Genomic DNA, 12,496 nt, shown 5'->3' with positions numbered 1-12,496 from the left:
GAATCCAGAGTACAGCAACATGAAAACTGGTAAGGAGAATTTCCAGTGGTTCTTAAGGCTTGTTTCTGGGTCTTGGTATATATGAGTTTATGTTGTAGCCTTTCTCTTACTGCAGGTACTCTATTTGGCCATTTTTTCCATAAAAACTGTAAAAATGTAATAGCTTGGAGATCTTCCTGACAGTCTTTTTGTCTAATAGTATTACTACAGGTACAATGAAAGACTCAGCTTGATTTGCTGATGAAATAAAGTAGATACTATGGTTGGAGCATAGAGCTCCACAAGCTCATCTGCCAGCCTCTTCCAGTCCTTCATTATCTTCTGAGTGCAGAGGTGTTGCCTGATGTTCACCTGAAGTCTCCATGCTGCAATTTAAGCCTGTTACTTCCTGTCCTGTCTTTCTTTTCCTGTCTTTGGGTATGGATGATGGTGTGCCCTCATTCCTTTTGCAACAGCCTTTCATGTTTATGTTCTTATGCCAAGTGGAGTCTCTGCTGTCACATAAGGCAAAGCTCCATGGATTCTCCACCTTTAAGAACTCTGGAATATGTACTGTCTTTGATTGCATTCCCATTTCTATTTAATGATGACTGAAGCACTGCAGTGTGAGATATAATTAAAGAAAGTGTGATATTTAGAGAAGAACTGACAGAATCTGTGCAGCTAGCTATTGAAAAGCTTGTCTGGGTAATTTTATTTTAAATCTCGTTTTCACAAAATGATTTCTTCTAATCTTCACCATCTGCATAACAAGTGTAATCAGCAATCTGAAATTAAAATATCTGCAACCTCTGCCCTTCAAATCTATCACAAATTAAACCTGAAAAGTATGTGTTCTAGTGGGAAAAAACCTTCTGAAGGAATCCTATTAATCTCTCCCCACTAAGGCAAAATATTTATCCATGTTAAAAAGAATGTAAATAAATAAAATGAAACAACTTTTTTTTGGTGAAATTTTATTTGCCTTCATCAGATCTTGAAGTAAATGCTGATTTGGAAACCTCAGACAGTTTGCCAGATGGTGGTGGCGTAGACGTCTTTCACAGGCAGCAAACCAGCAGAGTGCGTAGGATATTCATGGAAAATTGGAAAGCCATTCTGTGCACATGGTACCTAGGTGACCCTTCAGAGCTTAATAGAAAGATAGCATTTTAGGAACTAGCCACAGACCGTTATTGGTAGGAACATTTACGTTTTTCTACAGCATTTGCCTGCAGTGTTGCTTTCTTCTTTTAACAGTTGATAAGAAAATGCTCATTTACTTTTAAGGAGAAAAATTGCCTCTGTGCAGAGGATTTTTAGAAATTCCACCATCAACATGCCTTACACACACCTTTATCATTGTCACTTGAAAAGTCTGGTGACAGTAACGGTACTGACTCTTTTTTTTCCCCAGTACTGTACTCACAAGGAAGTGCTTTTGTTATAGTACAGGCTTTTCCGTTTTCTGGATCAGAAGGTTGCTGGTAAATTCCCTTCCTTTTAGCTGTGTTTGAGTAATATTCTCTACAAGGAAAAGAATCAATGCAAATGGTAATCCTTCAAAACAGCTGAGACAGCACTGCATGCCGGAGGGCTGAAAACATGAGGATGAACATTCTCTGATTTACCAGCAAGGTCTGTTCCTCCAGTGCAAGTATTTAATCTGCTGACGAGGAGATCAGGGACTTTGAACAGCTTAGAGACCAACCTAACATCGCAAATACGACACAAACAAGCATACCTTTGGAAGTAATTATAATGCAACACAATGAGTATCTCCTCTGTCTCCAGTTCTGTGCATACACTTGTGAAGGGTGCTGCAAGTTCTTGAATATCAATATGTGCAGGAAGAAAATAATGTTTTGGAATGTAAAAAAAAAGGTGTACATTTTCTTACTCCCTGTGAAAAAGTCTGGAATTTTAATTTCCAAAATTGGCAAAAAATAGGGTCAGATCCAGTTTTCTCTTAATCAAAGTCTACTCGAGTGCTCAATTGCCTACTTCATTTACCTCCCAGCCATATCCATTAGATAAAACTAGTAAGCATAATAAGCAATCAATTGAACAATGCTTGCTTTCCATCTTCAAACTCATCATTGGTGAATTAATGATAGTTCTTTGTGATATATGAAAGCTTTTCCTCTGTTTTATGATCTGGTGTGAAGTTATGAAACCCTGCAGTGTGGAGGCTTACTCCTGGCACGAACCAACTATGAGAAATGTCACTGATTAAAACATGCTCATTTTGTTTCCTAGTGATTACTTTGTCCTGGTAACATTTAGAAAGTTTAATGAACTGTGGTGCTTCTTAGCCGAGTAACTAGCAAAGACTTAGAAACAGGAATTTAGTATGTTTCTACTGGAAAGTCCAGATTGGGGCTGGATAAGAAAAAATGAGGAGTTCACCAACTCCAAGTGCAGTTTCTTCTATGCAGACATTAGTGCGTTGCTCAGCTGAAGTACACAGCAAGTTAGATATCAGGTCAATCTTTATCAGGAGAAGCAAAGTCCAGTTCATAAAAATATCCCTACATATGCACTTATATGCCCATGGCCATGTAAGTATTAGTGACACATTAATCAGATTTGGGTTTTTGCACATGTAACCTTGTTTTCAGCTGGGAAACTGTCTCACTCCTTCTCCATCCTGAGCTCTTGACAGTATCTAAGCAGCAGGTGGGGATGGGGAGAAAGCATATGTTCCTCCATTTCGGCAAAGTTTTTTTCCACATCTTTTCTCTAATTCCCTACCACTGATCTGTTTAGTGAATTTCCGCTCCTCCTATACTAAACAGAAGATGGGGGGCCTATGGACCACAGGGAATTGAAATGGTGATAAAGTTTATGTGAAAGTTTATATATCTGCAAGGCAAGGTTGTAGGAAAGACAGTATATTTTATTAGAATAATTCATAGAGTTGGGAAAGACAGATGAGCTTTTGGGCATACAAGCTCTTCAGGCCTGTGGAAACTGTACACACATTTAGTTGATTAATTTCACTTTTCCATCTACTGAAGTAGGGCTCGCCATCCATGGTTAACTTAAACTTGCCTTCAGCAAAGAACATGAGTTCTTTCGAAAAACCCTAAATAAAACTGAGAACAGTTGTATGGAAATTACTTTTCTTTTTAAAGTCTCTGAAAGGTACATACAAGGTGAAGATTGCAACATGCTGGCTAGTCTGTACACACGGGGTACATACAGTCTGTGTATCTTCTGCAGTCTTCCTCTTCCAGCCATGAGTAGACCTTAGCTTTCACATCATGGAGCAACTCTTGAATGTAGGTTTTGCATCAAACAACAGATTTCTCCCCTGGGATTATTAGTAGGATGCCAGCTCTAACTGGAGGTTACCAGCACCATCAGTTACTGCATGTTAGGACCGAGGTGCAGCATTTCACATTGGCCGTGAGACATTTATCAGGTGGTAACTACTAGCAGCTATAGACCTGGGCCAAATTCACATGAATGACGTGGATGTGGAAGGTGATGCATTGTGTTCAGTGAGCCATTCTGTTGCTTGAAACTGTGGACTTAGTGATCCAGGATTAAATTAAATAGAAACAGCCCAATGAATGTCCATTTTACTCAGTCATCCGAATGTGATATTACAGCACTGTGGAGAGATATACTGTGGTTGAGATAATTGTGACTGTTAATTTTCAGCCTTGTTGATAAAGGGCATTCCTCTGGAAATCATGGCAAAGACGTAGAAAAGCATTATTTGAAAGACAATTAGTTTTATTTAACTCCAGACTGAAAAACAAACAAATTTATAATGTTTGTAAGTGTTTTCTATAGACATTATTTCTATAAAATGTGTTTGTTTCCATAAACAGGTACAAAATACATTCACATAGCATTGTCAAAGAATTATTGCAAATCTGGCTGGGTTCTTCTTTTTAGACAAAACATAACAGCATAATAGTGTAATGAAGATCTGTGTGGCTTTCTGGTCAATTTTAGTTTTTCTTCCTAAACACCTGATGGCACACCTGGTCTTCACATGTCAGTTCCTACAGTATTAAAACAATTAGTAAGTATATAGTAGTAAAAGTTGTATTTTGCATACACAGCAGATCCCACCATAAATTACTACAGCAGAGCCACTGCATTAAAAAGGTGTGTGTATGAAAAAGAGAACAGAAAGAGTAGTGTATGTAACCAATCAGCACCACGTGTTGCAGTAATTAGATTTTGACACATGAATTGAGGTCTAAGAGTAAACATGAAAAATGCATTAAAATTGCTCTTTAATGCAAGGCTTTTCATTCTCTGTTATTAAAACAATATACTGTAATAGTTTATAATTCACATGTTATCTCATAATTCATGAGAAGCAATGAAACAAGGAAATAAAAAAAATGAGGGATGCTTTAAAAACATGAGGACATTTGCTTAAGAGATGGACCCAGCCATTTTTCAGGGGCCAGAACAATACGCCACTTTTGTCCAGTGTTGCAGCTGACCTCGTAAAGGTTGGCACACCTGCACATTGCAGTGTAGTCAGTTTGGTTAGTCTTCTGATTAGCCAACATTCCTGTGTAAAATAAGACTTTGAAGTGAGTTGAAGCTGGCTTTTTGGCCAACAATTGGCCAAACCTGCAATAGAGATTCTAAAGACTGTTGTAGGAGTATCCTTGGTCTCCCTGTTTGCACCAGGCTTAGCCTGAATCCTGGTGCCAGCATGTGGAACTTTTATTAGGTCAGTTTTTGAATATGTGTTAAAATAGATTTGAAAAAATTGTACTGGACACTTGGCTTTTAGTTAGGTGGCAGACTGTGTTTTTTAATTAATTGCTGTGACTTTTTAAGCATATGGACTTGAGACAATGTGGTTGGCCTATCTGTAGGGTAAACTTGGGAAGGAGTAGATAGCTAGATGGAAATCTAGCTCTCTTCCATAATCTTTCTGAACCCACCTATTGCACTATCCAACATTATCATGCCCATTTCTTGATTGCTCTCCCAAAAAACCTCTGGAATCATTATCATTATGTTTCTATATTTTTAAATCTTTCTGGACTTCACTGACTGCTTATTTCCTGCACAGGCTCTTCTGGCCTCTCTTGGACTCACCTCATTTATTTCTGGGCTCCAGTTTACTAACTCGGATGCATGAATGTTTTGACTTTTTTGTTGTACTAGCACAAAACAATTGCAGTGTAGGTTGCTTGCAGGGTTCTCCTGAGTACCCAGAGGTTTCTGATCTATATTATGGCATAATATGCTAAAATTTCATAATTCATCTTTCAGAACAAAGAATAGTATTTTTCTTGTAATCTGTCCCATACTGGTGTGGTTTTTTCCTACCAGTGATCATATAAGGACAAGATGATGTTAGAGGTACGGTGTAGCAAGAGTTAATAACTGGAGGGCAGTGGACTGGACAAAAAAAACCACTGCAAGGTCATGACTTAATCGGGAGCAGGTGGAAAGAAATTGAGCATTCCTGAGTGGTAGCAGAGGTGGAATTTCCTTAGAGTTCAGAGATCAGAGCAGTCAAAATAAGAGCATTCCAACCAGAACAAGTAACAAGCCCTTTGAAATGGAAAACCGTACTTTGTTGCAGTCTCAGTTCTGTGCTATGTATCTGCATAGCAGCCCTTACCAGGTGCAGTAGGTCTCCTTCAATCCAGTGCTTCCAGCCCCTGTTTTTCTTTTCACCTTTCTGAACACATACCAGTTTGTCACCATCCCAGGTCACTAGTGTCTGCATGAATCAGATAATTAACTTGGATATGTTAATGAGAATTTTATGAATCCATGAAAATAAGCTCAGTCAAACAACGAGAAGACACAATTGCAGTTGCTTCCTATCATTTTGCGTCTTCTTCCTAAAAAAACCCAAATCAACCATTCAACCAAAACCTGAATGCATTCAAGTTGCCAACAGCATTTTGAAGTGAAGCTTTCACAGGGCTTGTCATTTCCATGTATTTCTTCACAAACACAAAGTGCTCGTACTAATGAGTGAGCAAGAGTGAATTAACAAGTACTTGTGCAATGTACACAAAATTGTATTTCTCTTTTCTTGTTGTTTAAAGCCATTAATAAAAAGATTCTAAGGTTTCATGAGTGAAGACCTGGGGGCTTATACCAACTGGTGCTGTGCTAACACCTTTTCTTGCTGTGCATAAAATGAGGCAGTGTAGGTAAATATCTTCTCACGCAATAAGTTTATTTGTATATTTTCATGTATACTTTTATTTTCAAAAAAGACCTTTAAAGAGATATGATCATAACCTGGTCAACATGCTCTAGCTGCCCCTGCTTGAGCAGAGGGGTTGGGCTAGGTGATCTCAAGAGGTCCCTTTCATACTCAACCATTTCATGATTTGGTGTGATTCAGAGTGTGCCACTAATAAACAGGGTATTGGGTAGCTGATTCTTGTCCAGGAGCAGCATGACTGTATCTGTAAGGCTAAGTTCTCTACTCAGGTACACTGGAGCACATTCAAAGCAAGTTTGTTGGAATTGTTCTAGATTTGAACCATTGTACTTTAGGGAGACATTTAACCATGTATCATAGGAAAATCCTCATCAGAGACCAATTACAATGGAAGTTCAGTTATTAAAAAGCTCCAAGAGTATTTGAACCTTAATTCATTTTCTAGTTCAGCAGTGGATGATTTATGTCCCTTATGAGGGAGCTTTCTATTAATAACGAGACAAAACTCATTCCATTTTGGTTAACTTCTTTCTTATTTACGGAATTTTTAAGCTACATGCTCTTTAAATTATCCATGCCTTCTTTACATTTAAATGTTGCTTAGCAGTTTTATTACCTTCATCTGACTTCAGTGTGTTTGAGGCATTGTTTTGTTAATAAAATGGCCAGAAAATTCTTTTCGAGCAGTCCAGAGAACAATGGCATGACATACTTTCTTCTTCTGTCTCTCGTTAGCAACAAGTAATATAATTTGTTTAGAAAAGAATATTAGGCAAAAATTATTAAACCAGGTAGGGTTATAATTGTACAAGCTGTCTTTCCTTCCTTCCAAATAATTGATAATGAAGAGTCTGCAAGTCAATGGGAATTTAAGATCTACTGACCTTTCTCCCTTTGAAAATCTTGCTTAAGTATTTTAAGGGTGAGAAGAGAGTAAAGCAGAAGCTGTATTGATGTGGAAACATGGAGCTGAATTCACTAAGTGAATGTAGTTAGTGCTCATGTGTATTTTTTTCCTCACTGGCTTCCTTAATACAGTGTTGCTTGAATGCCTCACAGAAACAGACTTTAGTTGACTGTCCTATGAGGTAGGACATGGGCTAACATACAATATGGTCCTTGATCCAAATGTTACTTGCTCACATATCTCACTGACAGGTGTCTGAATATGCCCACAGTTTCCTAGGGGAATTCTGAGCTCAGGTTACTCCTATAATCCTAAAGATAATAAATCCTGCACTGTTGGGCTTCCTTGCCTGTCTACCACTGGTAGTAGGCTTGCTACCCATATCAGTGGTGGCACTGGCTCACATTTTTTTTCTTGACCCTTCCCAAAGGGTTATGGTTAAGGTTAACGGCTGAGTGCAGGTTTATTTTTAACAGTGTCCAAGCGTTGAACTGTCCACCTGATGTTGAACAGGCTCAGATTAAAATACAGTCTGAACGTAGCCATTCAGAACTGAAAATTTGTGTTGACACAGAGAAGGTCCTAAATTCAAAGGAATGAATTTGCTGTTTCATTAAGGAAGATACATAGGTAAAAATACAGTTTTGCTACTTTCTAAATACAGAAAGTTGTATCATAGAAAAGCTGGAAAAATCCCCTACTAGAAAACTATGTAATTTGTGATTGTCCTCACGTATCTGAGTAACCATCCTGTTTTGCATTTATAATAAATGCTTGTAGCAAGAAAGAAATCTGTCTCAAGATGCAAATTATTTCTGCTTTACATCTGTAGTGTAAACAGGTATCAGGTACCAAATTTTTACCTTTACCACTCGGTTATCCAGTCCTTGGGTATGCTCTTCAAACTCCACTCCCACTGTGTAATTCAGTTCATAGTTTCTGAAAGTACTGAGAGTTTTTGTTTTAAAATTATCTCCATCTTGAATAATCTCCTTTGTTTGTTTCAAGTGTTTTGCAATCTTACGAGTCGCAAAATCAATACCTGCCAAAAACCAGAAGAGACTATAACAGTGAAGATTCCAGTATTTGTTACCAAAAATAAAAAAACCCACAGCACTTACATTTACACGTAAACCCACCATTTTATGTGGAACATAGTTCCACAAGTGACACTTTTACCTGCAACACTTTGCAGAGATAAAGATAATTTCAAACAAGCATGGACTTTCAAGCTGAGGATCTTCCACTGATTAGAAATTTATTTATTAACAGGATATCTGTGGGAAGTTGTAAGCAGAGCTGCAACATAAAACCCGTAGTGAATAGATGCTGGTGTGTTAAATCACCCGAATCTCCATCTTTTTTTTGAGAATGTGAAACAACAGGGGCTCTGAAGACTGACATTGCCTTCTTGGCCTCGCTCACACATGAAGCTGTGGGGTGCCAGGAGTGCTATTATCATCTTAAGCCTGAGCGCCATTCCCTTTTCTAAGGATGCAGTATAAATCATGTAGCTCCTAGGCATACGGGGGTACTGGTATATGCCCTGCAGGGTTACAAATGTTGGCCACCCCCAAAAGAAGAATCTCAGAATAATACTCCTTTTCACAAAATAAGCTTGTTAGAATGAGTATATAATCAAGGATTTTGGCATGTTACTTGTAAATCGGACCTATTGTCTGTAGGAGTACACAAGAGGTTAATTAATTAATCTAAAAATAATGAAAATTATACTAATGAATAACAAAGAAACAATCAAATAAAAGCCTGAATTATTCATTATAGTTAGACAGCAGACACAGAAATGGACTGTAGTTTAGATGTTAAAGGGAAACAAATTCCAAGTCAAAAGTCAAAAAAGTATCAAACTACAGCATTTGACAGTTCCTGTTCAATATTCTGTCAACATTTTTTGCAGCACTGATCTCCTTAACATCCTTATTTTGTTCGGGGTGAAGGCTAACATTATGATGTAAACAACTGCTTGCAACTGGATGCACTGGAAGTTACCAAAAGGAGAATATATATTACCATGATGACAGTCTGCCCCAGACAATCCGCCCAATGCCAGCTGCATTACCATCTGCAATAAATATTTCTGACCAGCTGGCAGTGAATCTTATTATGGTGCTATATGCAAATGCAATAATCTCACATGCTTCTGCAAGAGATTGAAAAATAGTTTTGGTTTGTTAGCCATCCTTTAGTGGTTTTGCATACGAGTTAATCATTGTCAGCTCAGCAATGCCACATACTAATGGAGCCCTTTTTCTTTTGGTAGATTCATTATACTACTTGTGATATACTAATCGAGTTGAGTAAGAGGATTGGCTTGAAATAAATTGTGACTTTTTAACATGGGGAATAATGTTCTTGTTCAGTATTTATATTCAAGACTTCTTGGGTATATTTTATCTGCTGTGGTGGATTAAAGGTATCTCTGGGTCTGATTTATAGCCAGGTAACATAAAATTTAGTTCTCTCTGAGGAAAAGAAGGTGTCTAGGCTTCTAAAAAAATGCTATTTCTGACTAATATATTAGTCTTGTAGCTCCTGGAGAAAAATCAGGGGAGGTTTTATTAAAGCATGGTTTTCATAACTGCATTTTGAACAATACAAGCTATAAAAATGATATATTATTCTATTACAGTAGATTAAAATACTTTCTAACATGTTTATGACAAAATCAAAGTTTCTAGCTTAAAGGGCAACTCTATTCTTTAATTAAAGTATAGAAATACTTATGAATTAATTAAAAGGATGGATGAATTAAAAAAAAAAAAACCAAACCTGTGTGCTTTGAACCTGAGCACTTTAATACTTCAAATATTAACCACATGTAAAATTGTGAGAAACAGAGCACAAGAATATCTTTTCACCCTTTCCATGTGATTTCTTTCCCTTCTGACAATCACCTGTAGGAACATATATCTTTGCATTAGTTCTGGTGCTGCTTTTTTGATAATTCATTGGAAGTTTTTAACTTGTATCATTTATAGGATCTAGATGCATGCATGGACAAAAAATCAAGATGTACTGTTGAAGGGTCAGATCCAGATGACTGGTGCAAATATCTCCTTCATCCCAACTAGTTGCTGGAATTCCTATTGGGAAAGTAGTTGGAAAATTTTATCAGGAAGTTCAGGGAGTACTTCTCCAGTACAGTCTGCCCAGGGTAGGCAAGGAATTGAAATATTTCCCAGGAAAAAATCTATCTATATTGAATTCCTTATTCTAACATATTCTTCCTCTTGATTTGTTTCAGGCTATTGAGTGGGTCAAGTTCTTTTATTGTCATGAACTATTACTATTCATTTTTAAGCAGGCTTCCCAGTATTGGATGTCTGTATTCCATCCATTTTTTCTCTTACTTTCCAATGGGATATATAAGATCAGATAGGGATCAAAAATCCACTTGATTTAATAATAGCACAGCTATAATTTATCCCTTGGCTGAAAGGGTTCTAATGATGCCACTGAGATACAGTAAGGAACTGCTGTAGACCAGCTCATACTAGCATTTATGGTACAAAAAGAATTATAACATTGGAAAATGGATTACTTATTTTAAAGGGATCAGAATATAAGGATGATAATAATTAAAGTTTCACTTAAAGCTGGTGGAATTAATATTTGTATTATGACAGTAAGACACTAAATTCTTATTGAATTTGAATGAAAATCACAGTTTAAATTCTACACTGGGTAAATTCAAATTCAAAGAAATGTTATTATTAGCTGGTATCCTTTTCCCTGACATCTTTCCTGAATTTTATGACAAACAGAAGTCAAATATTATAATTCAGCTGAAATAAACAATACAAGAATCTCATCCAAGGATAGACTGGAGGGGAAGAAAGCAAAAGTAATGAGATGGTCACTACAACCAAATTAAAAGATACCACCATAATGACACCTGTGTTTAATTTTCATCCTAAAAGTAACCTAAAAAGTAGAGATCTTTATCAAGATAATTACCAAAAAGGAGCAACCAAATATGATGGAATTTATCACTATAACACCAGCAGAACTAGAGCAGGATGAACATCATGACTGGTGGTTAGAGTAACACCCCAAAAGTATGTCAGGTCTTAGTGCAAAGAGCTGAGAAAAGACCAAGGGAGGCTCAAAGCAGTAAAAATTGGGCTAGAAGCAAGAATTATAGGTAAGACCAAAAGCTGAGGCAGGCAGTGAGAGAAGCCTCGGGTAGATGAATACAGCCTGGATTAATCACTTTGTGAAAACTAGGAGTAGACTTAAGTATCATCCAGGCCAACAGGCCCAATGGCTCACTTGCAGTTGGCATATTTAATGCTGAAATCACATTTTAGTTGCATATAAAGTAGTAATTACCCTTTATGCATAACTGTAAAACCCCAGCACTCAAATCACTTCAATTAGTATGTATCTTTCTCCTGAAATTCATATTGGCTTAACCATTCTTATTTTTTAAAAATGAATTTTTTGTACCTCTCAGGTGTATGTGTATAGTATTTACAGACTTCACTAAGTTATTGAGCTTTTCTCCATAAATGCAAAGGCTAAAAACTATGTATATTGAAACTTGCCTTTCTCTCTTGAAAGAGTTGAATCTTTGAGGAAATTATAACTATTTTCAATTGTTGAATAATTATGAAAGTTTATTTTTATGTGTTCATGTGTATTTATTCTTTTTCAATCTGAACAAATAAATCAGAAAGTAAAACTGTCATCAAAATTTTCATCTCAATTAAGGATTTTGTGGTAGTTCACCCTAAATATAGTGTAGACATTAAGACTGACTGTGTAAGGATGTCTTCCACAAAAATTGAAAGAAATATCCCCCCATTTATCTTTAAATGCTTTTAAAGGCTTTTATTGCATTTACCAAGCAACTGATATATACGATTTCTACTAGTTCAAAGCACTGATTATTCACTAAACACTATTGTTGCTTTAGTGATACTGAATATCTTATTCCTCTTTAACAGAGCCAAACAGGTCGTGGCTTGACTGTTACAGTAAGTATATACCAGGAATAAATAAAGCTTCTGTATCTGAAAAGCTTTTTTCCATCTGTATCTGTTTTTTCATTTAGCTAAATAAAGACTAATATCTTTGGCTACGAGTCTTCTCTGGATTATATAATATATTTAGATCATTGTAATTATAAGTATATTACAATTACTTTATTTTCCATGTGATTGGCAGAAACCCATATGCCACAACACACATTACAAAAATAGTCTAATTAATTTTTAGAAGGATATTACTTATAATTGAAACATTTCTCTTTATCTCTATGGAGCTAATATTTTTTCATTTACCTAAAGCAACCATGAAGCCTTCAAAGTTTTCATTGGTTTCCATTTCCCACGTCCCATTGTAATCAGCAGGCATGGTGGCAAGAGCTTAAAACCAGCTTCAGAGCAAAGGTGAGGCTGGAAACAGGATCT

The 12,496-nt window shown here is 36.6% G+C and overlaps 1 protein-coding gene across 1 annotated transcript; it reads right to left on the bottom strand.

Annotated features, from left to right (window-relative positions):
• Positions 1-3,752: 3,752 nt before the first annotated feature.
• Positions 3,753-12,496, bottom strand: RBP2 (retinol binding protein 2, cellular). The gene is made up of 4 exons (XM_010154679.1): positions 12,368-12,496; positions 7,925-8,103; positions 5,594-5,695; positions 3,753-3,998 (listed from the first exon to the last, which is right to left on the bottom strand). Exons 1-4 carry the CDS (start codon positions 12,438-12,440, stop codon positions 3,945-3,947), a joined length of 408 nt encoding a protein of 135 aa, XP_010152981.1. The 5' UTR covers positions 12,441-12,496; the 3' UTR covers positions 3,753-3,944.

Source organism: Eurypyga helias, unplaced genomic scaffold (assembly GCF_000690775.1).
Source record: "Eurypyga helias isolate BGI_N326 unplaced genomic scaffold, ASM69077v1 scaffold1277, whole genome shotgun sequence".
NCBI lineage: Eukaryota > Metazoa > Chordata > Aves > Eurypygiformes > Eurypygidae > Eurypyga > Eurypyga helias.
Note: the sequence above shows the minus strand (reverse complement) of the source record. Positions and strands in the feature narration are given on the sequence as shown.